General features: G+C 37.7%; 6 protein-coding genes and 1 long non-coding RNA gene across 10 annotated transcripts; 4 read left to right on the top strand and 3 right to left on the bottom strand.

Annotated features, from left to right (window-relative positions):
* The first annotated feature begins 1,600 nt into the window (after positions 1–1,600).
* LOC104767331 (uncharacterized) lies at positions 1,601–3,327 on the top strand. Its single transcript, XM_010491372.2, has 2 exons — positions 1,601–1,666; positions 1,886–3,327. The coding sequence occupies exon 2, from the start codon at positions 1,988–1,990 to the stop codon at positions 3,161–3,163; it is 1,176 nt and encodes a 391-aa protein (XP_010489674.1). The 5' UTR covers positions 1,601–1,666; positions 1,886–1,987; the 3' UTR covers positions 3,164–3,327.
* Positions 3,328–5,425: 2,098 nt separating this feature from the next.
* LOC104764134 (uncharacterized) lies at positions 5,426–9,127 on the top strand. The gene is made up of 4 exons (XM_010487590.2): positions 5,426–5,535; positions 5,941–8,212; positions 8,313–8,476; positions 8,565–9,127. The coding sequence occupies exons 2-4, from the start codon at positions 6,052–6,054 to the stop codon at positions 8,823–8,825; spliced, it is 2,586 nt and encodes an 861-aa protein (XP_010485892.1). The 5' UTR covers positions 5,426–5,535; positions 5,941–6,051; the 3' UTR covers positions 8,826–9,127.
* Positions 9,042–10,861, bottom strand: LOC104764135 (uncharacterized). 2 transcript variants are annotated; one of them, XR_015591597.1, is made up of 5 exons: positions 10,636–10,861; positions 10,214–10,555; positions 9,991–10,117; positions 9,828–9,888; positions 9,042–9,725 (listed from the first exon to the last, which is right to left on the bottom strand). It is a non-coding gene; the product is annotated as an uncharacterized LOC104764135 (long non-coding RNA). The 2 variants fall into 2 exon arrangements; XR_015591596.1 differs by having other exon boundaries at positions 9,977–10,117; positions 10,636–10,812.
* Positions 10,862–13,602: 2,741 nt separating this feature from the next.
* On the top strand, positions 13,603–15,346 carry LOC104764133 (uncharacterized). Its single transcript, XM_010487588.3, is given in 4 exon segments — positions 13,603–13,799; positions 14,047–14,870; positions 14,959–15,020; positions 15,023–15,346. Coding segments are annotated over 3 exon segments (984 nt in total). The 5' UTR covers positions 13,603–13,799; positions 14,047–14,056; the 3' UTR covers positions 15,131–15,346.
* A 153-nt stretch (positions 15,347–15,499) lies between these two features.
* On the top strand, positions 15,500–20,390 carry LOC104764132 (uncharacterized). The gene is made up of 3 exons (XM_010487585.3): positions 15,500–15,804; positions 16,194–16,295; positions 16,392–20,390. Exon 3 carries the CDS (start codon positions 16,486–16,488, stop codon positions 20,149–20,151), a length of 3,666 nt encoding a protein of 1,221 aa, XP_010485887.2. The 5' UTR covers positions 15,500–15,804; positions 16,194–16,295; positions 16,392–16,485; the 3' UTR covers positions 20,152–20,390.
* A 79-nt stretch (positions 20,391–20,469) lies between these two features.
* Positions 20,470–23,358, bottom strand: LOC104764130 (putative protein S-acyltransferase 17). 2 transcript variants are annotated; one of them, XR_015591593.1, is made up of 10 exons: positions 22,816–23,358; positions 22,594–22,687; positions 22,148–22,242; positions 21,874–22,041; positions 21,713–21,785; positions 21,571–21,623; positions 21,375–21,476; positions 21,209–21,261; positions 20,998–21,123; positions 20,470–20,899 (listed from the first exon to the last, which is right to left on the bottom strand). XR_015591593.1 is itself a non-coding variant. In XM_010487584.3 (10 exons), the coding sequence occupies exons 1-10, from the start codon at positions 22,962–22,964 to the stop codon at positions 20,606–20,608; spliced, it is 1,197 nt and encodes a 398-aa protein (XP_010485886.1). In that variant the 5' UTR covers positions 22,965–23,097; the 3' UTR covers positions 20,470–20,605. The 2 variants fall into 2 exon arrangements, 1 of the variants encoding a protein (XP_010485886.1); XM_010487584.3 differs by having other exon boundaries at positions 21,375–21,466; positions 22,816–23,097.
* A 25-nt stretch (positions 23,359–23,383) lies between these two features.
* LOC104764129 (uncharacterized) lies at positions 23,384–26,039 on the bottom strand. 2 transcript variants are annotated; one of them, XM_087503033.1, is made up of 4 exons: positions 25,816–26,039; positions 25,305–25,716; positions 25,032–25,195; positions 23,384–24,928 (listed from the first exon to the last, which is right to left on the bottom strand). In XM_087503033.1, exons 3-4 carry the CDS (start codon positions 25,118–25,120, stop codon positions 23,515–23,517), a joined length of 1,503 nt encoding a protein of 500 aa, XP_087359159.1. In that variant the 5' UTR covers positions 25,121–25,195; positions 25,305–25,716; positions 25,816–26,039; the 3' UTR covers positions 23,384–23,514. The 2 variants fall into 2 exon arrangements, with proteins under 2 accessions (XP_087359159.1, XP_087359158.1); XM_087503032.1 differs by having other exon boundaries at positions 25,305–26,003.
* Between the last annotated feature and the right edge of the window lie 246 nt (positions 26,040–26,285).

The raw sequence follows: 26,285 nt of genomic DNA, 5'->3' as shown, positions 1-26,285 counted from the left end.
GTTGCTTACGTGCAAACCGTTCTCGATGCAGCTTCGCAAATAAATGCGCATCAGCGTCGTAAAACAGCCAAACAAGAGCTCCAACTGCTAAAAAGACAAATCCAAGATGAAAGGCTTAGTTTGGAAGCGACCAAGGATCTGGTAACTACGGTTACGCGAAAGTATGATGAGAAGAAAGCGAGATATGCTGCTGCTCTTGAAAGAAAGCTTACGACAACTGAGTCGGATAACATCAAAAACATGATGAAGGACGACGAAACCAGGGACAAACAATACCGAAACATATTTGATCGGCTGAGAGATATGCACGAGACTAAACAACGTTACCTAGACTTACATTATCAAGTCATCAGACAGGACGTCAGGTCACTCCAAGAGAATTACGATTATTCACTACTCTACCCTTCTTTCCGAAGAATGTAATTCACCGCTCACTTAGCTATATATTATCTTGCTTTCGATTTTTGTGCTTCATTATTTTCAGCTTCCATCGTGATACCATAAAATTTTCCTTTTTTTGTTTGACTTTTGAATGATCTTATGTGTTTTTTCAACTAATTGAAATAAAATCTAAGAATGTCCCAAAACTCGCTCTAATCCTAAAATCCCTTACCGGAAGCATATACTGTATATCTGCATCTCTAGAACTTCTTTACGTATACGGTGTTAATTTAGACGTTAATAACACACAGTGGCCATGCATGATCTGGCACGGATGTTTCTTTGTTTGGTATCTATTTGGAATCCAGTAGTACGAGTTGAAAGCATTTACATTTTAGAAACTTGTCTACATCGATCATTTAAACTGACACTAAATTCACATGTATATGTATCAGACCCTTAAAATTAAACCTCGATCTTGTTAATGAGCTTTTTTGTTTAAATCGACGTACGGTATATTTGTTTCAAAAATATACATATGTTTTCCATTATCTAGCTACGTGTAGCTAGTACTTATTGGTTTTTTTCTTCTCAATTTCCCTTATAGTATTTATTACTTTAAAACAAGAACACTACTTGTATATGCAAACCTGTGTTACCTGTCATTATAAGTTGCTACGGGTTGGTAAGTAACCTTCTCTCATGTGCTTTTCACAGGCTCTTTTGTGATTCGGGTCAAGGCTTGATTCTGCATCCAGCAGGAGTTCGTCGGCTATATACTTTCAATGAAGGTAGATTCTTCGGACCTGATGTAACTAAAGAAACCTTTTATGATTTTTGTTTTTTTGAGACACATTGGCCTTTTGGTAAGAAACAGTGTAAAGGGTTGGTTTCATGTTGGTAATCATTTTTTCCCTTTATAATGTAAATTTTTTTATTGAGATCTAAAAAAAAACGAAAACGGAATTTTTTTAAGTAATGATCGAATGAAAGCCCAACAAGCATATGTCTCGTTAATAAGCTCATCTAGCCAACATTATTAACAGCAGATACGTCGGGTTAATCCAGCGGTGCCGGTGAAAATAAATACATTTTGGAAAACTACAAAACCTACCGTATTTAATTAACCAAAAGGCGTACAATTAGGAAAACTATTTAATTATGATTATGAAAAAGAAGAAAGGTTTTATTTATATTTTATTCATAGGCTTTTCATTTCCTCTCCTCTTCGTTTCATTCAGGTTTTTTTTGTTAATCTCCTTATGAATCTGACTCCCTGTGTAAGGTACAGTATTTTGAGTTCTGATTCCAGAATTATTATTTACAATTAGGTTGAGTGTTCAGAGAGTCTTGTTTAATTGCTCTCTGCTTTAGTTTCAATTTCTTGTCTCTGAAACGTTTATTAGCAGCGCTATATAAGTAGAGTTTTGCTTACTCTGAACGTTTTAAAATTAGGTTAATCACAATGAAAGTAATTAGTACTCTGGATTTTGCGTTGTGTAAGGACTATATATGAGCTATTGGTTCCTTTGGCTTATTAATTTTGTTTTCTGGAGACTTAATTGGCTGATCCGGGAGGGGGAGGTCCTGATAAGAGCGAGCGACAATGGTATTTAACAGAGAAGAGGCTGCGAGGGAGAAAATGAGGGCTGGTGATATTGTACACAAGTTATTGACGCGTTGCGTGAACTGTGGCCATGGACATACATACTCGAGAGAAGGTATGAACAGGTTTATGCGCTGTACCGTTTGCCAGAAATCTTACGTTGCGTGCAGCAAAGGGGATGAACCTAGTAGTTCAACCAAAAGGCAGAGAGGAAGCGTTGAGGAACTCGTCAAAAATGTTTCTGAGGTTGATGGCTTTGGTGCTGCTGAGAGTGAGAGGACTAAAAGAGACAAGAGGATGAAGCACAAGGCAGAGGAGGATTACACTCAGCTCCAGAAAAGGATGGATGAATTGGAAAAGCGTACAGATGAGTACACGCTTAAGCAACACGAGGGATTTATGCATGCAGATATTAAAAAGACAACGCATGTGGTTAAGCCAGCTGAGTCCAGTGACTTCATGAGGGTCATGGCAGATAACAAAGAATTTCTCTCCGTTTTGAGAAACCAAACGATCCGTCAATCTATTGAGGCCGCTAGAAGGCAAGCAGCTGAAATCATAGCTGGTTCTGAAAAACAGAAACATCTTCCACATGAGTTCAAGACAGTTCAAGACGCCTTACTTCGGAGACTTCAAAATTTAGAGACGAAGGAAACGCAACGGCAACAGAGAAGGCAAGAGCTCGAAACGATGGTTCTAAGAATACATGAAATTCAAAACTTGCAGACAAAGATTGCAAAACTTCATCATCAGCAACGTCTCAAGGAAACTCTCACTATAAAATTAGAGGAGGAGGAATCTAAGCAGCTACCAAAAACCTCTAGTCTACTTGATCTCATAGGTTTAACGAAGCAGGTTGAGGAACAAAAGATTGAGTTGGAATCAATAAAGGAACAGGTAGCATCTACAAACCGAAAACTGGACATGCAACAAGAAAGACTCAACACTGTTAATAATAATGTAAGATGGGTAGAGGATAGAATCCTCGACGAAGAGGCCACGCAAAGGGAGGTTAAAGAAACCTATGACAGAAGAAAACTTGACCTGGCCCGGATTAAAGCGGAACTGGATTACGAGAAGCGTGAATCAGCACAACTACAAAGGAAAATCAGTGACGACGTCATTGAAATCCGCCAGGCCAACAAGTCAATCGCCACTACTAGTTCAAGATTCTGATTACTCTCCAAGGAGCAAAATTTATTAGTTGCATTTCATTATTTCGTTTTTGCTCTGCTTTACATTATGTAGTGTGAGTTACACATTTTATCCTCAATCAACGCTATCTGTTTAAGTTTGAAGTTTCTTTTTGTGCAACAGAAAAAAGAAATAGCTCAAGACCACAATTGTTTCTATTCTATAATATACCAAGAGTTTTGAGCAATTATACCATGAATCGTACAAAAAATACAAAAATGCCACAATAGTTAATGGTTTTTTTTTCCTTTTTTTTTAATGAACATTGTTGTGTATTTGGCATTAGAAATGGAAATATATTTATTCTTTATATTATATGGTCGTATGTGTTCTCCATATAATATGTACGCATGTTAATCAAGTTTTCTATTTCATTCAAATTCAAAATCATTTTAGTTTCTTTTGTAATATGTTTTTAAACCACCACCTATAATGTCAACATGATGTGGGACGTTGTTTCACATTTTTTTTCTTCACTGAATTGGTATATTATGTTGGTTTTTTAAAAAATTCGCATCATAACACATATGAAAAAAAAAAATGAATAATGTGTTTATTCAAATGTTTTAAAAGTATGATCAAACAAAAATAAGAGGAAATTTTGAATAAAATATTTAAAATATCATTAATTATGCGGCTTATCAATCTCCTAGGTTAAACCGCATTTTTGCTGTTGTGGCTACCAAAACTCAAAATAGGTTTGCCAGCTTTGCTTTGAGTTGCATCGGGGAAGCATCCTCCTATGGTAACAAGAAGTTGGTGCCGGAGGAGCCTATGCCATCTTCAGAGTTTGCGTTCCAATTGTTTTGGCCGGACTAGTGAAGGCAGGGGAGCTGGGTTATGAGTCATACAAAGTAAGAAAGAGCTAATAAAGAAGAATGAGGAATGGGAGGAGCTACTAGGTGCTTTTGAACGTGGTGTTGAAACCAAACACATAGTCCCACGTAAGAAATGAAACATTTTTGACTTAGACTAAAACATATAATCCCACGTAATTCCACTTAGAGAGATAAACATATAGTCAAGAATATTCTTGAAATAATGTGTTTATGCAAATGTTCTAAATTATGATCAAACAAAAATAAGAGGAAATTTTGAATAAAATATTCAAATATCATAAAATTAATTAAAAAATAATAAATTTGTTGACATAATTAGAGGAGAGATAAAATTTAATATTTTCTTAAATAAATTAATTAGTAAAAACAAAATTTTCGTTTTTTTAAATAAGAATTCCAAAATTGTCATTTTAAATTGTAATTAATCATTTTCTGTACATAATGTTAGTGGCAATTTCAGTAATTAAGTGAATAATTTTGAACAATGTACAAAATGTACTTCTCTTCTACTAATAACATAAAGATAATGATTAACAATGAATTTCAATTTATTGAGGAGATTGGAAAGCAAACGCTCAAAACAAAGCGATATTTCACATGAATTCAAAACAATTCAAGATGCCTTACTTCAAAGAGGTTAAATTAGTTGTATTTTATTAATTTGCTTTTTTTTTTTTTTAATTTGAGTTTAACATTTTATCAGCGTTAATACTAACTGTTTAAGTTTCAAGTTTCTTTTGTACAACATAAAAAATAGTCTAATTAAGACCGTATACAGATTTCGCTGGTAGATTGATAATGATTTTTTTAATTTGCGTTTACTTTTTAATAATGTTAAAAAAAAAATTGATTTTGATACTTTATTTTTATTTTATTGAATGTTGAATTGGTTAATAATAAGTGGGACATGCAACAATTATGCTATGTGGAATGTGGATGCAATTGGTTTTAGTTCCAATTTCTTTAAAATTGATTATACCGATTACAATTAGGGATGTAATTTTATAATACTTAATATTGAACAAGGGGCATTGAACAAGTATTAGTTTCTCTATTCTATATAAAGTGTTTTTGAACAATCATACCATGAATCGTATAAAAAAATATACAAAAAAATGCCACAATATATTAATGGTATTTTTCCTTTTTAATGAATATTGTAGTGTTTAGCATTAAAAATGGAAATTTTATTTATAAGAGATTTCTTATCTATGTATAAAATTAAAATGTCATATCCAAAAAGTAATCAGCCCATCAAGTCTTAATCCAACGGCTGTTCTTCATTCAATCTGAACGATCAGTCAGGAGATTTCTAATCGCAACGGCCACAACATCAGTCAGGGAGGCGACGTCAGCATAATCCAACGGCTGTTATTTATTCAATCTGACGATCCTTATTTTTTTTGGTTGTTCTTCATTCAATCTCCCTCCATTTAATTTTGTTGTCATCTCCTTCTTCCTCCCTCCTCCTGCAGAACCTAAAACAAAAATTCAGATACAAGAGATCGAGCTTAGGTGAGAGCACTTTTGATTCTCGCTAAAGCCTGCGTTTATCCCTTCAAACTCTCTTTTCCCTCTGTTTTATTTTTTGCTCCACTTTGATTCAACGAAAGTTAGGGTTTTTTTTTGTTGTTGTTCTTCAAATCGTTTCATGGGTTTTAGTAATCTGACTTCAGTTTGATCTTGTTGTTTCCTATCATACATAGGCAAATATTTTTTCGTTAGTTAAGGGTTAGGGTTTCTCTTCACCTTAGCTTTGGGAATTTTTCCTCTGTTCGTCCTCTGAGTTACTAAAAAAAGCTTCCATTTTTTTATCCCCTGAGTTCGATTTAGCAACAATGTATGCATTATCTAGAGACTTCTTTTGCTTAGATCTAAGATTTTCTCATCTCCTTTTTTCTTCTTCTTTCTTTGTTTCAGGTTTTGCAGATCTTTGAAGATTGAAATTTCAAAAAGTCTTCACCTTTTCGAAGAGGAAGTGGTAATTGGTTTGGGTTTGTTCACTGTTGATGTTATCTTTTGCTCTCTGCTATGGAGAAGTCTAATTATGAAGAAGAACTCACTGAGTCAAAGAGACAGTATCTCCACAAATCAGTTGAGAAACTTAAAGCTGATGTTTCCGAAATCATAGCCTACTCCCGTCGATTGAAGGGTTTGCGTAAGCATTTTGACACTGTTGAAGCCAATATCAACAAGAGGTCTCGAGAACTAGAGTTTAAGGAGAAGCAGCTGCAAATTTCGAGCTTAGAGCTTGACAAAAAGACTCAATCTTTTGAAGCAGAAAAGTCTAAAGCTGGTGATTTGAAGAAGTTGGTGGAAGAGTGCACTGCAGAACTAAGGTCAAAGAGGAATCAGCTGAGTGAGAAGCAGAAATCATCGGCAAGGATTCAGAGAGAGATTGAGTTAAGGAGTAGGCAGTTGGAACAGGTCAAGTCTGAGCGTGTGAGGCTTTGCAATGAGGTTCTTAAGTTTGAAGAACGTAAGAGAGAAGTGAAAGAAGAGACAGGTAGAAAGGCAGAATATTTGTCTTTGATTCTTGACAAGATTGAAAAATCTAGCAAGCAGCTTGCGAGCCTAGATGAACAACTAGAGTCGCAACAGAGACGGCTTGCCACTCGGTCAATAGAGCTAGTTTCTACGGAGAAGAAGTTGGGATGTTTGAGGGAATCCATCGAGCTTTCCAATTCTGACCTTGAGCTGAAAGAAAATAAGATACAATTGCTAAACAGTTTCATAACGGATTGTAGTAAAACGATTGACTCGAAATCCCAAGAAGTGGAGGAAAGACAAAAGTTGATTGAGAAACAGACCGATGAGCTTGTTGTGTTGCAGAATCAGCATGATACTATCAAGCAGTTTATCGAAGTACTATCTGAAGAGCTTGCTGCTAAGGAGAAGACACACAAGGAGGTTTTGGAGACTATCTGCAGAAGCTCCTCTGAAATGGAAGTAAGGGCTAAAGAGATTAAAGCAGCAGAGGCTGAAGCAACTTATTTGAATGTAAGATCTGAAAGGTTTAGGAAGGAGGTTGAAGGTAAAGAAAAGGAACTTGATCTGCTCAAGAATCAGATAGAGTCAGAGGAAAAGGAACACATTCAGCTTAAGCGAGAAATGGAAGAGGAGACGGATAGAAAGAAGAGAGTTTTGGCACTGACTCTTGACAAGATTGAAGGATCTGGCAAACAGCTTGCAACGGTAGATGCGCAACTAGGGTCACGAAGGAAACTGCTTAAGATTCGGTCAGTGGAGTTGTTTTCTGCGAAGAAGAAGTTGGGATATGTGAGAAAATCTATCAAGAAATCCATTTCTGTCCTCGAGCGGAAAGAAACGATGATACATACATTGAACAACAAGCTATCAGCTATTGACTCGAAATCTGAAGAGTTGGAGGAAATCATAAAGCTGATTGAAAAACATACCAATGAGCTTGTTGTCTTGCGTAATCAGCGTGATTCTATCTGGCAGTTAATCCAGGGACTATCTGAAGAGCTTGTTGTTAAAGAGATGGAGTTGGAATGCGTTGTAGAATCAAACAACCATTTCAAATTTGACATTGAGGTCAAGGAAAAGAGGGTCCAATCATTAAACAGTCTGATAACGATCTCAGGCGAACAGCTTGACATGAAATCTAAAGAGTTGAAGAAAATTCAAAGAGAACTTGGGTTGAGTAAGAAACGGCTGAGAAATATGAGCACTGTTCTTGTTAAGAAAGAGAAGCAGGCAGCTGCAGCAGAAACTGCACCGGTTAATGAAGATGCTCTCACACATCATGAAATCCCAGCAGCTACTCTTTCACGCTCTGAAGTGTCCAGTGTTCTTAGAGATTTACCTAATCCAGCAGAATTTGTTCTGGAAGAAGTGCAGGACCATCTTAATGTAGAATTGGGTTTTCAAGACTCAGTGCTTCAGATTTTGATTCTTTCGTTTGAGGAGCTCACAAAAATTCAACGACCAGATGATCCTCAACTGCAGAACAAAGCCGCACAAGTTGCAACTCTGTGGAAAGAGAAGATAGCTATCGAAGCTCCAAAATCATCTCTCGAGGCCCTGGCCTTTCTTCTGTTCATTGTGGCATATGGATTAAAGAATTTGATCAATGAAGAAGAAGCTGCTTTACTTGCTTCGTCTATTGCTCATTACGAACAGGCTCCAAGACTCTTCAAGTCTCTGCGTCTCAATACTGAAATCCGAAGTTAGTTTTGTAGCCATCAGATCTTCAGAACCATTTTTTGATATATTTTCTCACACATTTAAGACTTATAAACTAACATTTAACTCTTTCTCTTTTGCAGAGTTTGTTAAAGAGCTCATCAAGAAAAACCGATATATTCCTGCAGTCGGGCTTATATGTCTGTTTAAGCTTACTGGAGAGCTCTCACCCTCCCATCTCTTAAGGAAAGAGATCATCAATCTAAGACGGTCTGCCCTGGAGAGTAGACCAACTGAATCCTCTCAGGTTCAACTCTTTTGCTCACTTCCCTGATCTTGTAACTGATTAGTTACTTATTTAGAGATAGTCACTCTATGTTTGGTTCTTCCTTTAGGCTAAAGACAAAGATGCTGGAAGATTGAGAGCTATACTAGAACTTGTGGCAGATTATAAGCTTGAAATCAATCTCCCAGGAGACCTCATCGCCAAGCTCATGATTGAAAGAGAAAATGCAGCCCCTCAAGTTCGTTGCTATGTAGAGCATGTCACCTCCTCATCAAATCCACAAGCTGCTTCTCCTAATCCGGTTTCTGCACAACGTTCTCTTAATCCGGCTTCTGCTCAAAGTTCAAGTGTGAAATCTTCAAGTTCCTAAAACCTGAGGTTAAATCTTACTTGAACTAGATCTTAATGTTGCTATATGTCTTAAGGCCTACTAGTAGGATCCAAAGCAAGCGTGTGTAGCTCGTGCTAATGGTAATGTTAAGTCGTAGGCTAAGTTTCTCTGGTTTAATCTGCACAGAGAACCATTTTGTTTCCGCTTAAATCGAGCAAAGGGATAAATTCATCATCATCTCCTTTGCACAGAGAATTGTTCAAGCTTGTTTTATTTATGTACACAGGTTTTAAGCAGAATTAAAGGTCAAAATATACAAATTGGCTATGCTATTTATGATACTGGTAACATATGAGTTTAGACTTGTCGGAAAAATACGTGTTCGACTTGGATTTGAATGCTGAGAGCCAACACTAACGGAATGAAAAGACTCATCATCGTCTGAAGTATCATCGCGTCCATTGATAACAACGACAGGAGCAGAAACAGAGTTTACTGTTTGTTCATCATCAGTTTCGTGCACCGACACAATCTCTTTAGTTGAATAACTACTAGCATTGTCCCAATCTTGTGAAATCTCTGTTTCAATACTTCTCTTTACCTCTTCTTCAAGCAATCCACCATTGTTATCATTCAAATCCTTCTCGGTTTCTTGTATTTCTTTGACAGAGTTTTGTCTCTCCAAGTATCAACTCCTAGTGAGTTTGAGTACAAGAAATCGAGAGTAGGGTTTACACTAAACTTCCTCGTTGAGCTCTGAGATTTGCCCTTTTTACACTTCAACGATGGCGTTTTAGCGTTCTTCTTCCTTTTTCTGATTCTGGCGCAGAGACAGAACACTCCAACAACACAAACCACGAGCTTTTCCAGTAACCTCAAGCTTATTCTTCTTCTCGCCTCCGTCTTCTCCGGCGTATTTCCCGATTTGGGATCCGGTACCTTTCACCGCGTTAAAGCAAAAGTGAAAGAGTTACTGTCGAAACTAAGAAATTAAGCATCACCAAACAACTATGTGGAAGGACCGTAAGGTCGTAGTGTCACCATAAGTTCTCTCAAAGATGATTAAACTGACATGTACTCCAGCTTTTAGTGTTGCAGGAAGCTGTAAAACAAACAAAAGAGGGCAAATTCAGTATGCAGACAGTGGCAAGTCACGCCTTCAGGAACATATAAAGCTAAGGGATAAAGACCTGGTAACACAGACTTTTTCCCCCTCCCGTTGGCATTAGAACAAAACAATCCATAGATGCTCTACATGCTTGATGCTGCAGGGGTCGAAACACCTTGTTTCCAAAGAATACCAAACTCCAGATCATCCAAGGCCTGCAACACTTCGTAACTCGGAGTTTCAAGGGCCTTTTGTAAGACATTCATCTTTTTTCTTCTTCCAAAAACCATGAAACAGTAACTGCAATGATGAATCTTACCATAGATGACAGATCTCAAATAGCGATTTATAAAACTTGTCTGTGATCTCCTTGGAACCTTGAAGGCTTGAAGCGTGTCTCAATATCTTCCCGATCACTAGAAGAATCCAAATCCATTACCTCCGGGTGTTTCTTTGGCTCAGGAGAATCCTCAATGACATGAACTTGGACTCTTGAATCATCATCATCATCAGTCTTGAATCCGTTATCACTAGGGTTAGCTTCAGACTCTGTGTATATCATCCCATTCCTCAGTTCCCTCTTCAAAATCAGCTAACGTCGCAAGAAAAGCATCATCAAATCACACAAACTCAACAGTGATGAAATCCCGACCATCATCGCCTTTTCAAGACAAAACACAGAAGCCTAAGTAACCCAATCAATTACGACTAGCGTAGCATCTACATTCGAAATTTTGGTACCGTAAAGAGCGACGAATCGAGCCAAGCATTTCTTTCGCGGAATCTTCGTCGAATCCGAGCTGTGTAGCTAAGCATATCAATCGAGCTTTCTCCAATTCCAGATCCTGATCCTTCATCTCCATCTCCGGCAACGTAACCAGCGATTATTCCCGACGTCGGCGATGACAAAATTTTGCTGAGAATTTTTTTTAGAGCTCTTTCCCGCACAAAGAGAAACCTCTTAGCCACTTCTGAAAAACGCTGCCGTTTCACTCTAGATCCCATAGATGGGCTTAATGTCAGTCGCTTTTCCTTTTCTGGTTCAATTTAATTTATTTCTAATAACCGCCGGTTTGATTTCCAAATCTCGCGGGTTTGGTTGGAACTTGGAGTGGGTCCAATTTAGCAATTTCCTTTTGATATTCAACGATCTACGGAGAGGTCATTTCCTAAACGTATAGAGGTGTCACTTGATCCCAATTAATAGCTACGTATGGCTACATGATTTTCTTTGTGAAGAAGGTCCGTCCACTGGCGCTCATCAATATCTCTAATTTCACCTCTAACATATCATCCTTGGACATATATATTTTGATGGCTTTTAAAGTCACATCTTTCTCCTCTTTTGTTTCGTCTATTAAACTCGATCGACTATTCATATTTCAACATTTAACCCAATTAGAGAACATAAATAGCCTTTTTGTAAATTTCCATTCGGCTAAACCCTACAAAATGCTGTCGTAATTAAAACAATCACAATGAGATTTGTTTGCAATGTTGGCAATATCATACAAAAATGGTTGCCTCGACCTTTTTTGATCAGTGAAACATAATTTACCTAGAAATAAACAATTTAACCAACTGAATGAGTGGTAAGTCAGACCAATAGAATAGGTGTGGGTGGTGACGAAATACTGGAATGAATATCTTAAGCAAACTTACTTCTCAATCTATAGGCGCATTCCAAAGCTCCCCAAAGGAGATGGTTATAAGTTCTTCATCATAGTTTCACAACATATGATGTTAATTTCGTTGAGTGACATGTTTTATTATTCTGGTATGATGAAGGACTTTATAGAACGCTAGGGTTTGGCTTTTGATTGCGCTTTTCAAGTGATCGACCAAATTGTATGACAATTAGTATCCAACCAATTGTATGATGTACATGTTAATTTACAATGGAAGTAAATATCGAAATGAGGAGAGCTACATATGATTGGAAACACAATTTCTTTTTTTTTCCTTTCATTATTTTTATATGGTGTCAAGTGAGAGGTTGAGAATTGTGTTTCCAATCCAATCCATCACCCCGGCCACTAATAGAAAATAGGGGTCAAAGTAGTAGATCTTAAGATTTACGATTGATATATCGATTTGTTGGCATCGATATCAGAATGAATATCACAAGATCTCTACACTAGAATAACATTTGTTATCTATTGTTGTTTTCACTTTTACTATTCGGTTCATTTAACAACTTTGTGTCAGCAACTTTGACATACGTGGGGCCAAACTTGTATGGACTTGTCTTAAACAATATTCAACGTATGATAATATCGGAATATTTTATATGTACATATCTTTTAATTACTATTATTATATGTATATATATTTCGTCAACTCCTATATTCAACATATTACACAAGTGTATATACTATATATACGCAAACCACAAATACAACCTCAAGGCCTTGTATATTTTATTCAAGATTAAGAAAAACGTAACGAGACCAATACATGAAAAATCAAAACCACAAATACAGATAAGACCACCTCGTTTCCTTCTTCCTTAATATCAGTTATTAAACGAAGTTGAGCAACGATTAGTCATATGTAACTCACACATATGATTGAATGCACTTTTTAATATCGATACAAAGCACTCGTTAAGAAATATGATTAATTTCTAAACATATAATATAACAAGCATATAGACTGTGTACTAAATATATTAACATGTATGTCACATTTCTTATCATTGGATTTGGACATGGCGTAAGTAAGTAATTATAGTACATAAATAGTGCACTATGTTTTTGATACGTATCATGTGTTATGAACTTATGATGCAAAGTACTGTCTAAGCCAAATTGATTGTCTATATGTATGATGGGGTTGTAACCGTCATTTAATCCGATGACTCCACAAAACCCGCTTGGTTATATGTATCATGGGGTTGTAACCATGGGTAGCCAGCGATTATTCCGGTGTATGGAGTATGCGGCTTATCAATCTCCTAGGTTAGACCGCACTTTTGCAACAGTGATGCATCGAGGAAGTATCCTCCTACGGTAACAAGAACTCATACAGTGGTGCGGGAGGAGCCTATGTCATCTCCAGAGTTTGCATTCCGATTATTTTGGCCTTACTAGTGAAGAAAGGGGAACTATGTTATACAAGGTGCTTTGGAACGTGGTATTGAAACCAAATATATAATCCCACATAAGAAATGATATATTCTTGACTTAGACTAAAACATATAATCTCAGGTAATCCCACTTAGACTAAAATATATAGTCCCAAAAATATTGGCTTTTTTTTTAAGTAATTGAAGGTTTTATGTAATTGTTATTTGCGATGTTTATGGTAGTTTAGTAGAGAGAAGTGATTATTAGTGCTTGTCACTCTGAATCTCTGATCAGCTTCACACACATTTAAATGAAAATTATGAATTCATGATTTTCTTACCGAAATTATTTTTTTTTCAGAATTTTTTCCCCAAAAACTTGGTCTATGCACATGTTTTAAGCAGAATTAATGGTCAAACTTACGACTGTTAGTCTAAATATACAATTTGGCTATGTTATATATGATACTGGTGGTAACATATGAGTTTTAGACTTGTCTGATCTCTTTGATGTAAAAAAATAAATTGTTTTGACTTGTCGGAAAAAAATACGTGTTCGGCTTTACCGATTTAGAATGAATAAAAGCCCAATGGGTCTGAAGAAGCCCGTTAAGTAAGCTTTCACATCATTTGTCTCAGGCAAGTCGGCAACAATCTCAGGTAGAATCAATTAATGGCAGAGCAGAGCAGACGGAAAGACGGTAAATAGCAAAACCCTAGCTAAATCGAACGCTTGTGTTGTACGGAACCACCAAAGAAGTTTCCTTTATCTCTCCCATTATTCTTCTTATCCTTATTCAGACTCCTCTCACTCTTCATTTTCCTGCTGCACAGTAAGGTAATTTCTTTGCCTGTTCTAGGGTCTTTTTGTTCACCTTTGTGCTTTTCTTGGTCTTTTTTTTTGGGACTTGAACAATTAGTGCTTTTGTTTAACGTCTCTGTGGTGGATTTTGTTTAGAATGTTGTATGATGTATCTGGACACTAAGAGTTCTATCAAGTTCCTGCTATTTTTCGTTTTTTTTTTTTGAGTTCTGTTTCAATGTTGTGTTTGTTTTGTTCTGTTGTGACATTGATTGGTTTGCAGGAGGGAAACTATGGTTGAAGATGACTTGGGTTTTGGTGGTTTGGAGAGACAGAAACTCCGAAAATCTATGGAGAAAATCAAAGCTGATGCTTCCGGAGTAATAACATGCGTCCGTCAATTGAAAGGCTTACTCGACCATTTTGGCATGGTTGAAGGCAACATTGAGAAGAGGTCCCGGGAGCTAGATCTAAAGGAGAAGGAGCTGCAGATTTTGAGCTCAGACCTTGAGAAAAAGAGTCAAACTTTTGAAGAAGAAAAGTCCAAAGCTGGTGATTTGAAGAAACTAGCGGAAGAGTGTACTCAAGAACTAAGGTTAAAGAGGAATGACCTGACTGTAAAGCTGGAGTCGTTGACCAGGGTTCAGAGTGTGCTTGAGTTAAAGGATAAACAATTGGGACAGCTTGTGGCTGAGCTTAAGAGGCGCTGCAATGAGGCTCGTAGTGTTCAAGAGCGTAAGAAAGAAATGGAAGCGGAAACAGAAAGAAAGAAAAAAGAGTTGACGCTGATTGTTCACCAGATTGAGGAATCTGGCAAACTGCTTGAGAAGAGGTCTAGGGAAGTAGAGTTGATGGAGAAGGACATTGAAGAGAAAGGAAAAGAACTTGATTTGGTCAAGAGTCAAGTCAACTCATGGGAAGAGAAACTCGTTCAGCTTAGGACATTGGTCAATGATGATTGTACAACAGAAGTAAGTCCAAGGAAAGAGCAAGCGGATCCACCGGACAACACTCCTGTGGAAGTGGAGCTGAAGAAGAAACAGTTGGGACAGACGAAAACCGTGCTTGTGAAGCATACTGGTGTAGAGGAGGACAACAACAATCTTGGTAAGCTTTCTTGTATTTGCACTTGTTCATTATTGATAAAAGTATACACTTACTAGTGGTATAATATGCTTATTATTGGAAGTTTCAGGTTTAACTCCGGGAGTCAATGTTGTTGTTATGTCATCATCTGATGTTAAGTCGTCCACCGATGAGACCAAGCATCCTCAAGTCTTGTAGACAGACCAGAGGAAAGAAGCGATGAAAGACTCCTGAGGAAACTGAAGAGAGAAGCTTTACACTCAAAAAGGAGAGATTATTAATTAAGTGAGTGAGCTTCTGTTTAGGCGGTTAACTCTAGAAAAATAGTAAGTACGAGTAACCCGTAGTTAGTGATGTGAGAACTGAGGACTAAAACATGCATCTATGAGGAGGCAATGGTAGGTCCTTAACTCCTAATGTTATGGTCTCTTTCGGTTGTTCTCTGTGCTTCGAACCTTTTATTGATTCCACCCAAATATGACGATACTATCTACACATTTCCTCAGTTTGATCATATGGATAACATATGCACATACAGTATTTGACATCAGGAACTAAAAAAAAAATTAAAGTTTGTCAGTATATTAATAAATAAATTCAGAAATTAAAAAAAGGAAAGTTAAGTTTAAACACGAAATTAGTCATTTTATAATAAAAGAATAGCTATATATCTTCGTCGTGGATAAAGCTATTCAAGTACCCAGAAAAAGAATTAAAAAAAAAGAGAAATAAAATTATTTTTCCCTCCTCCTAATATTTCACTTCCCTCTTCGTTTTTTTTTTTTTTTTTTTTAATAATTTGGTTCTCAATTATGCTCTTCTCTGAGTCCATTCAAATTTTAGGGTTCTTAATTTTGCGCTAATCGATTCTCGAACTAGATTCGTCTCCTCCTTCACTGGGAGCTTCTTCTGGTTATGTTGACGACTTCTGAGAAATTCTCCGTGATTCTCTCAGGTTTAGTTTCTTCTTCTTCTCCCTTTCTTCGCATGGTGTGTTTTTTTCTATATTCCCGTTGCTTGCCTCGTTTTGATCGGAACTTGCACAGTTGCACATGCATTCACATTCGATATCTGCTTTCGATTCCCTAAAGATTTATCTGTTGTCTCTGGCGATTTCACTGTTTGGATCATAAGAGTTTGATTTCCGTTTGTCTTTCTGGGAATCCGAATCGTCCGTTCCGATTTCTCGTTCTGAGTTTTTTTATATTAATTGCATTTCCCATGTAAAGAGTTTTATGAGTATTAGATTTGATTTCGATTACTGTGTGCTTTTTCACTGCTGCTTGGGTTTATGAAATGAAACTCATCTATTGCTTGTCATCATGGTTTTGGGGTTTTTTGCAGGATTATAAATTGAACACGGAAGAGTGATATCCTCTAACTCCAGACTCTTTAAGGCCTATTAGATTTATTTATGTGATGGAAGGATGTGTGCGTTCTGAACTGGTAAGCACTAAGTAGAGTTTTTTACTTACACTGATTTTTTAGAGTGACGGATTAAGATTATGAACTGATAGGTTTTATTAACAATGTGTATTGCAGGGAGTATGAGTTATAGCTTCCCTGGCTGTGCTGTGTTTCATAGACTTTGCTAAGCTGACTGGAGAGATTTGATTTTACGAGGTTTATTGTTGCAATGGAATGCAATAAAGAAGATGCTGCGGAAGCAAAACAAATTGCAGAGGAAAAGATGGAGGCTGGTGATTTTGTTGGAGCTCATAAATTTGTTACCAGGGCTCAAAGACTCTTCCCCAATCTCGAAAACTTACTGCAGATGATAACCATATGTGATGTGCATTCTGCTGCAATTAATAAAATCAAAGGGCTTGAGAACTGGTATGGTATCCTTCAGGTTCAGCCTTTGGTGGCTGATGCCGATACAATCAAGAAGCAATACAGAAAGCTTGTCCTGCTTCTCCATCCAGACAAAAACAAGTTTCCTGGTGCAGAGGCTGCTTTCAAGTTGGTTGGAGAAGCACACAGAGTGCTTTCTGATCAGATGAAACGCTCTCAGTATGATGTCAGATACAAATCCCATTCAAATTTAGCTAACAAGCATGCAAATGCAAACTCGGGTCGCCACTGTGCTGCTACAAACAATGCTGCCGACAATATTGTAAGTGTTCACACCTTCTGGACGAGTTGCAGGCACTGTGGCCGTTGGTATAAATACTTGAAAGAATATATGGACACAGTTATGCACTGTTCCAGTTGCCGGAAAGCTTTCGTTGCCCGCAGCATAAGGTGTGATGGAGTGCCTCCTGGTAGTTCAACTGCTGGTAAAAAAGATTTTCAATATCAAGGGATGTACAATACATCTCGGCAGAATGCTCCTACTGAAGCAGAATCAGCAAGTGCAGCAGCTGAGATGGATAAGAATGGAACAGTTGAAGGGAAACTCTACAGGAAGAATCAAGTTAATCAGGAAAAAGGCGCTGATGACAGGGAACTCAAGAAAGATGAGGGTTGTACCGATAGTGACACCGAAGGAAGAAGACCCCAGAATGGTGAGACAGGTAGTATGAAAGATTCTGCTGAAATACCTAAAGCTGATGTATTGAAGCCGCAGCATCAAGTAAAAGAACCAGATACTACTGCAGGAGAGTCAATACCTGATTCATCAGCTCCGAAGAAGACTAATGCATACAAAAGGAAGAGAAAAACGGTTGAGGAATCCTCTAAGAGTTTTGAGGTGGATAGCTCTGTTGCTGCTGGGGCTAAAACAGATACAAAGCGGGGAAGCGATGGAGATTTTGTCAACCCTCCAAGTAAAAAGACAAAACCAGGTTGTGAATCTGAGTCTGAGTTTAATATGAAGAAAACGGCTGAGGATAATAAGTCAGCTGAACAGGCTGATTCTGGGGTCTCTTCCGCGTCTTCACATGCTAATAAAGGAAATGAAGACATCCTGTCATCCAAAAACAAAGTTAGTGGAGGCTGTAATGGTAATGGAGAAGATGCAGCCTTGTTGAGCAAGATTGATAGAGTTGAAAATGGATACAAAGCTAATGAAAACCCTAATACAGTTGATGTACCTGATCCGGAGTTAAATGTGTTTGATGTTGAACGGAACACAGAGAATTTTGCTGTCAATCAAGTGTGGTCTACAACTGATTCTAGAGATGGTATGCCTAGGAAATATGTTCGGGTAGAGAATGTGTTGAATGCCGAGTTCAAGCTGCGGATTACCTACCTTGAGCCAGTATGTGATGAGAATGATGATAGTATTCCAGTTGCTTGTGGTAAGTTCAAAAATGGGAAAACAGAGGAAGTTGAGAACCGCTCAATCTTTTCAGGTCAAATGCATCACTTGCGTTACAACAAGACTGTTTCCATCTATCCTATGAAAGGAGAAATATGGGCCATTTTCGGAGAATGGAACAAGGAATGGAACAATAGTCTAGAAAAGCATAAATTACCATACAAGTATGACTTTGTGGAAATTGTGAGTGATTTTGACTATGATTACGGTGTTGGAGCGGCCTACCTGGGTAAACTAAAAGGTTCTCGTCCGCTATTTCACAGGGAGGCAAAGTATGGAATTTGCCTGATTCAATTTTTTCCGGAAGATATGCTTATATTTTCTCACAAAGTACCAGCAATCAAAATGACCAGAAAAGAGAAAGAGTGTGTTCCAGCTGACTCATATGAACTGGATCCTGCGGCATTACCAGAATATATACTTCAGGTTGATGCAGTTGAAATGGAAATGGATAGTGAGATCCTGAAAGGTAAAGCTGACAGCCCTTATCCCGAAGCTCCCAAGGTTGGAGCGAAGGTCAAGCTAGTTCCAGAGACCGCACCATCCCCAAGGAAACGTCGAAAATCTGATGATGATAATTGCGTTTGCAGTAATCTTGGGGAAGTCAAACGCGGAACAAACAGAAGCCATAATATTTCTTTTTGTGAAGTTGATGAAAAGAACACACCAAACAAGTCCAGAAAGAATGGTGAGGCCACAGATGGCTTCAAACTTCGAAAATCTCCTCGTCTTCAAACGATTCCAAGCCAACAAGGAGATGGGAAGAAAAGTCATAAACAAGGCAACAAAATGAATAACTCAAAGAAAAGTGATAAGGATCTTGTGACAGATTCTTTGGGAGTTGATGAACAGAACACACCAAACAAGTGCAGAAAGAATGGTGAGGCTACAAATGTCTTTAAACTGCGAAAATCTCCTCGTCTTCAAACAATTCCAAGCCAACAAGAAGATGAGAAGAAAAGTGCTGAACAAGGCAGGGAGATGAATAACCCAAAGAAAACTGATAAGGGTCTTGTAACAGATTCTTTGGGAGTTGATGAAAAGAACACACCAAACGAGTCCAGAAAGAATGGTGAGGCCACAGATGTTTTCACACTCCGAAAATCTGCTCGCCTACAAACAAACTCAAACCAACAAGGAGATGAGAAGAAAAGTGCAAAACAAGGCAGGAAGATGAATAACCCTAAGAATACTGATAAGGGTCTTATGACAGATTCTTTGGGAGTCAGAAAATCTCCCAATGGCATTCACCAATCAGCAGAAAGTCAGGAAGGAGAGAGCTCGAAGAAACAAGGACCCAAGGGTGAAACACCGTCTCTGTCCAAGCTGAGTGATTTGCCATCTCAGGTGGATGGTTCCATGTATGAGTTCCCTAATACAACTCCTGTGTCACCAAATTGCAAAACACCTCGAAGAAGTGCCTTTGACTTCAAGAACCTGAGATCTGAAGACAGATTCAGAGTTAATCAGGTATGGGCTATTTATAGCAATGACAAGGGGATCCCCTCAGAGTATGTGAAGATCACGAAAGTTGAAACCAAGCCTAAGTTCGTGTTATGTGGAACCCCGACGGAGCTGTATCCACCATCTACGGAACCCGTAACCCGCCCTGTGTCTTGTGGGGAATTTAAGTTGAAAAAGGGAAGACCGAGAATCTTTCCTTGTGCCAGCTTCTCACATCAGGTCAAACCCTTCGACAGTAATAAGAAATTCATAGTCAAAGTATACCCAAGGAAAGGTGAGATATGGGCTCTATATAAGAACTGTGATAGCACTGAAGAACACGACATTGTAGAAGTGGTGGAAGATAACTGTGACGGGGAAATCGTAAAGGTGGTGGCTCTGACTGCTAAAGGCTCTAGTTCTCTATACACAACTCAGAGGAAAGAAGAGGCGGGTGCGGATTTTATAAACATTCCAAAGGCAGAAATGAGTAGATTTTCTCATCAGATTCCGGCTGTCAAAACAAGGCTAGTTAAAGGAGGATACTGGGAGCTTGACCCTATAGCAATTCCAACTCGCACAATAGTCTTCGACTGAGCACAGTTCCAAGCATGCCTTCGATTTCTATCTTCAGAGATTGTGCAGATATGGTTAATGCCAGATTAGTAGTATCTAATGGGTAGCTTTGAGTTTGGTATTTTGTCAAGAAAATTATCAGATTATTGTCTTTGGCTATGGCTTATGGAGTTGTCAGTGAAGAAGAGACACTGTTTGTGTTATTTTTCTGTGCAGCGGAGAATTACTATAAGTTTATCTAAAAGCAGCTTTTAGAGACATCCGTTTAAATTCATAATTCAACTTCTTCAGCTTTTTTGAATTTCCAAAATCAGATTTATCAATATGTCTCAAATCATGTATAAGAATGAACTAAATTGGATTGAAGACCAAATCATCAAATCCAGTCAGCCAGTCAGTCACTAACTAAAAGCTTTAAAAAAACAAGAAAAAGCTACCAAAAGCTTTAATGTAGTGTAGTATACAAAGACTATAACTATTCCGGTTTCGGTTTTGATTTGATGGAAGAAGATGGTCTTGATGATAAAGGGAAAACGATCTCAGAAACGTTTTGGAAACTTCCTCTATCATACAAATTCCGTTTTGTTATAGCTTCGGCTTTGGCCTCAGCTGTTTCATGAGTAGAGGATCTCCCACAGAGCCCAAAGCATTTGCTTTCCGCTAATGGCTTCTTCGGTTCACATGACACTCCTGCCTTGAGAGCAGCAGTGCTCGCCTTTGCTTCACTGAGCTTCTTCTTCAAGACTATATATTCTCTCCACTTAAATGTCTATCAGAAAGCATACAAAACCCCAAGAAAACCTGTTAGTTAGCGGGAGAGACAGATATGAATATGATTTGCTTTGCAGAGGCGGAAAAAGTTAAAACCTCATTAGTTGTTGTGTTGGTTAAGCAGAGTTTTGCGTGGTAAGCGAAGAAGCCAGCAAGGAGGAGAGAAACAATGCCGAGAAACACCATTAGGAGAATCTGGGTGTTGTATGTACCAACTAGCCACTGTTTCAAATACATTGGAAATTTTGATATGTTACAATATTAAACACACATGACATGAGTGAATTTGTTAGTTAGGTTTACTCACCTGTAAAACTCGAGGAGCTAAGCTACGGAAAGATTTATCTACACCGTAATAGACTGCAGAATTGAGAAAGAAAGACCAGATTAGGAATCCAAAAAGGGATCACAAGATCGAAACTAATTTAAGAAGATATGATCGTTAACACAACAAGGGCATGTTTGATGTGTACCGGTTAAAATATGTACAACACGAAGATCTTTTACTCGCCCAGCAAGGATAAACCCGATGGCTATTGTTCCATACAAGCAAAGAAGGAAATGCCTACAAAGCACTAAAGAACCATTTAACATGAAACAAAAGAAATGATGAGGACACAATATACCGTATGGTAATCTTCCAAGAATAATGCAAGAATGAAAGCTCACCAAAAGAGGAAAGCCATGAAATATTTGGTATTCCTTTCGCCTATACAATTATTCTGAAACCGATAGAAAAATGTTCACGTCAAACAATATTTTGGTATGAGAAGATAAAAGAAGAAACAGAGCTCAGGGGGTAAGTACAAACCATCCACCCACAATGATGGTCAAACCGAGCCACACAGCGGTTGCAGATGCTGCAATGCTTGGATCTAGCAGGCCTAAATGAGGAAAATAAGTGTAAAAAGTGTTAACATAACGCAACTATGCTCTTTAATAAGTTAACTACAGGATTTCAATGCCACTTACTTTGGGATTTTACACGTAGAACAATCTTTCTCCGAGTAAATGATATCATCATAGGGGTAAGCAGAAAGGTACCGTGAAACATTCTCAGCGTTCACAGTACCTGGATCAGAAAAGCTTGTCAACAAGAAAAGTATGACACCAATTATAACAGCCAGAAAGCTCGTGTACCTACAAAAATCAAATACAAGGTTTTTAAGGATATAAAGTGGGATAATGCATAATAAACTCAGGACTTGACATTATAAAAGGTAAAACGAAGAAGCGCAGTCCTTACTTGTGAGCATCGCCAACATAATATCCAGGTATATAGATGAATGAAGACTTTGCAGTTAAGAAGTATGTTGATCCAATAATGGCTATATATATCACCTACACATCGGAGTAGAAAAATAATTTGTGTGAATCTGATATTGCAGAAGATTATATAAAACAGTAAAATCAAACTCAATATATTCACCACCAAACAAAGTAGTTCTCAGAGTCATGTGTTAAATCTCACAAGTAAGCACTTAGATACCTCTAATGATAATAATCTATCCTCCCATATCTCAAATTCATGAAAAAGAAGCACTTTCATAACATGAAGTATCAATCACTAAAACGAATCTCCTAATCCCCAATTAGTCCGATCACTAACTCTAGAAACCAAAACCAAGAACAAGAACGATGCAGAGCTTTGGTTGTTGTAATTGATCACAATATCGAATAAAGATTTCTCACCTGGAGTAGAGGATTAGGACGCTCACAGCAGAAGTACTCCACAGACATAATCACATCCGTACCCTTGGAACCAAACACAAATCCGACGAATCTCCTGCAAAACCCAAACACAGAGAGCAATGATCAGAGAGAGGAACCCTAAATTGAGGCAAAGATAAAACGGCTAACACGCGATGGAAGAACTAATGAGATGCGAAGGAAGGAAGGAAGTAGAGGGATTACAGGAAGTAATCGTAGGCGCCGAAAGTGATGAAGTAATGAATCCATTGAAAAGGTGTGCCTTTGAAGATTGGCCATTGACCACAGAGGAAGGAGATGACCACCGTTAGCGTCGCCATCCCATGACACACCAGAAGCCACTGTACCGCCATTCTCGTCCTCCCCGATCGTGGAATCGTGTAAAGTTCACTTTTTTTTTCCTTCTCCTTCTGTTAAACCCAATTAGTTGCTTTCTCTGTTTCCTGGGAAAATACTTGGCCAATTCTATTATGTAGCTTCAGAATTAGGGGTTGATTTGCAAATTTGGGAAAAGTGTTTATAAAAGTATAAAATATAGAATTAGGAAGGATATATGTTTTAATTTAATTATACAAGTTTACTAATCAAGTTGAGTATTGACCCCCAATCAAAAACAAAACAAGAAGTTAAAGAACTTTGAAATGGCTTTCAAGTCTTCATCAACATCCCATCACAGCACAATTATACACAAGAACTCTCCAATGGAGTTGCATTCCTTCCCTTAATACATTTATATAATATGATCATGTAATTTGCAGTAAGGATCAAAAGCTGCTTAAGAATCTGATACATTCATTAGCAATGAAACTGTGAAAACAGACATGACAAAGGAAGCATTCTACCTGATATTTATTTATATAGATGAAGTAGAGTGAACACATATCAGACTTATCATACCAAAGACTATATCCTAATCTTTTCTTCTTCAACCTTAGTAGCTTTAAGATAAGCTCGGGGAATAGCGGCAGGGTCTAGCTCAAAATATCCAGCTGGGACTCCTTCTTCCTCATCTCCTGTCAGTTTAACAGACGGGACTCTATGAGAAAATCTAAGCATTTCATCAGATCCTATCATGATTTGGACAAGTCCATGTTGCGCAGCAAGTTTATAGACTGATGTGAACCCCTCCACTCTCCCTAGGTAAGCCACTCCAATGCCATGATCACTGTCACATTCGGACAGGACTTCCACAAAGTCGTATTTGTAAGGAGGCTTGTGCTGCTCCCTGTGACTGTTCCAAGCCTTGGTCCAATCTGTGAAAAGAGCCCATGTCTCGCCTTTTCTCGGGGTTATAGTGACGTTTTTGCCACGTCTGATGTGATTCATCTCATGAGAAAACATAAGGAGGCTTTTGTTCTCAGTTTTCCCATATTTGAATCTCCCACAAGCAACGGGAATCAGCTCCTCATGTTCTGTGGTCTGCACTGACTCGAGCCATCTCACCCGTAAACTCATATCTTTCAAAAGTACTCTCCTGATCTGAGCATAGTATCGAGGCATGACATCTATAGGATCATACAGAGCCCATATTTGATCCACGGCGAAAGAGCTCATCTCGTTGTTAAAATCGTTGAAGTCTGGATCAGGACAAGTGAATGGCTCAGGATCCTCATCATCGCTTTCATCTCTGCAGACAGTTTCATAAGCCTCTCTTCTCTTTGCTTCACTTGTATGCTCAGATTCAGGAGCAGAACTTCTCTTTACAGGTAGCACACTCTTCTCTTCACCAGCAGCATCGTAGAGTTCTGTGATGGATTTATGTTTTTTGCCAGGGGGAATCAGAGACTCAGAATCTCTACCCTTGTTTGTTGATACAGATTCAACCCAAGATCTCTTACAAGTCTCAGCATTTGTTGATCTTTCTTCAACTTCTCTCTGTTTCAATTCCAGCCTTTTCTCCCTTTCTTCAAGTTCCTTCTCCTTTAACTCAAGCAACCTAAGCTCATTCTCCCTTGCGTCAAACTCTCTCATCAGCTCTCCATGTTTCTCCTTCAACTCTCTCATCACATTTTCTCCCAGGAACTGTTTCATATCACATTCATTTTCTTTCTCCTCCAAAGCACTTAATCGGTCAGAGATTGAAGCCTCAGCCAGCTCAACCTTGATCTCTCTCTCTTCAACAAGCTTCACTCGCTCTTCCCTCTTCTTCAGCTCCACAAACCGCTCCGTAAACAATTTCTCCTTCAACTCCACTCCCTTTTCATATTCCTTCCACTGAAGTAAAAACTCAAAAATCATTGAAGCGGTCTCACCGATCTTACTGCCCAAACGTTCTCTTACATCCAGAGCTGTAGCAATGTTTTTCAAATCTTCAACCCTAAGATTTTACTCCCATAAGAAACGAAGCAAAGAGAAATCAACAATCGATCCAAAACACAATGAAGATCATTTTCAGTTACAGAGAGTTAGAAGAAACGAACCAAGTCTCAGGTTCTCCATTTGGAGACGAGGGCATTGGGTTTTGCTCCGACGTATCTCGTGGTGGTGGTGAAGAATCTGCAGGTTCCATGGATCGAAAGCTTTGTTTTTTGTTTTGTTTCTCAAAGCTTAAAGCTTTTGTTTGTTTGCTTTAGAAAGGTGAAAGCTTTTGATCTCAAAGAAAAAGATTTGATTTTTTTGGTTTGAGATTTGGTATTGAGAAAGCTTTTGTATCTGATTTCGTAAACAAAGGAGAGAAAGAAGACAAATCTTACCTGAATTGGGAGGGAGAAAGAACCCACGCGCACACACTACTCAAAGCATTCTTATTTCGTGACTCAAACACCAAACTTTATTTTCATCTCTGACCGTTATATCAAATCCAATAGATCTCAGCCGTTGAATTATGAATTTTAGATTGCTTTTCAAGTTTGACCGTTGACTTTATTATTCACTACGATAGTATTTACTTTTAAAGTGCAACAACAAGAGTACAAGACAATATTTGCCATTGGATTATCTATCAAACAACTTGTTATCAAATAAAAATTTCATTCGGTTAGGTTCTGAAATAATTTTTTAACAATATGAAGAATTCAGGAAAACTGATTATTGAATAACCTTACAAATAAACCATTTCCACCATCCCTCACTCTTCAATATCTCACCCAAATTTTTTTTTTTCCCCTGAAAAAAAACATAAATAGCTAGTAGATTTGGAGGTAGCTATGAAAGAGACCAATCGCAGTTGGAGGTCCGTACTAACTTGTGTTTTAGCTTTCTTACTGGTGTGTTTTAAATTGTCCAGACTTCTTTAGGAAAACCGAAGACGTTAAAGTTGCTCATGCTCTAGACGTTTAATCATTTCTTTCAATAATCATTTTTTAGAGTTTGGTTTGTAATTTGTCTTTGTTTCTTTCAATAATCATTTCTTAGAGTTTGGTTTGTAATTTGTCTTGTTTCTTTCAATAATCATTTCTCTCGATCTTGTTTAATACTCCCTTTATATCACAATAGATGATGTTTTAGGATTTTTATATGAATTAAGAAAAACATTAAATGTTTAGCAATAAAGGTATTATTTATATATAATAAGATATTTTATAATTATTAACTAATAGTATTTCATCAAATTTTTAAATTTTTATTTAATGGTTATTGAAATTTACAATCTTTTAATATTAATTGATAAAAATATACATAAAATTATTTTTTGTGATACAAGAAAAAAATACTAGAAAATCATTATTCCATCC

Source organism: Camelina sativa, chromosome 19, assembly GCF_030686135.1.
Source record: "Camelina sativa cultivar CO46 ecotype springtype chromosome 19, ASM3068613v1".
NCBI classification, from domain to species: domain Eukaryota; kingdom Viridiplantae; phylum Streptophyta; class Magnoliopsida; order Brassicales; family Brassicaceae; genus Camelina; species Camelina sativa.
This window is presented reverse-complemented; position numbering and strand designations above follow the sequence as displayed.

What these genes read in the sequence shown, in the direction of transcription:
- LOC104767331 (XM_010491372.2), top strand. Translation starts at nt 1,988, where the DNA reads ATGGTATTTAACAGAGAAGAGGCTGCGAGGGAGAAAATGAGGGCTGGT.
- LOC104764134 (XM_010487590.2), top strand. Translation starts at nt 6,052, where the DNA reads ATGGAGAAGTCTAATTATGAAGAAGAACTCACTGAGTCAAAGAGACAG. An exon ending in TCTCAATACTGAAATCCGAA is followed by an intron (nt 8,213 to 8,312) that starts GTTAGTTTTGTA and finishes TCTCTTTTGCAG; the next exon opens with AGTTTGTTAAAGAGCTCATC. An exon ending in GACCAACTGAATCCTCTCAG is followed by an intron (nt 8,477 to 8,564) that starts GTTCAACTCTTT and finishes TTCTTCCTTTAG; the next exon opens with GCTAAAGACAAAGATGCTGG.
- LOC104764132 (XM_010487585.3), top strand. Translation starts at nt 16,486, where the DNA reads ATGGAATGCAATAAAGAAGATGCTGCGGAAGCAAAACAAATTGCAGAG.
- LOC104764130 (XM_010487584.3), bottom strand. Translation starts at nt 22,964, where the DNA reads ATGGCGGTACAGTGGCTTCTGGTGTGTCATGGGATGGCGACGCTAACG. An exon ending in GTCCTAATCCTCTACTCCAG is followed by an intron (nt 22,243 to 22,593) that starts GTGAGAAATCTT and finishes TCCGATGTGTAG; the next exon opens with GTGATATATATAGCCATTAT. An exon ending in TGTTGTACATATTTTAACCG is followed by an intron (nt 21,262 to 21,374) that starts GTACACATCAAA and finishes TCAATTCTGCAG; the next exon opens with TCTATTACGGTGTAGATAAA.
- LOC104764129 (XM_087503033.1), bottom strand. Translation starts at nt 25,120, where the DNA reads ATGGAACCTGCAGATTCTTCACCACCACCACGAGATACGTCGGAGCAA. An exon ending in AATGGAGAACCTGAGACTTG is followed by an intron (nt 24,929 to 25,031) that starts GTTCGTTTCTTC and finishes GTAAAATCTTAG; the next exon opens with GGTTGAAGATTTGAAAAACA.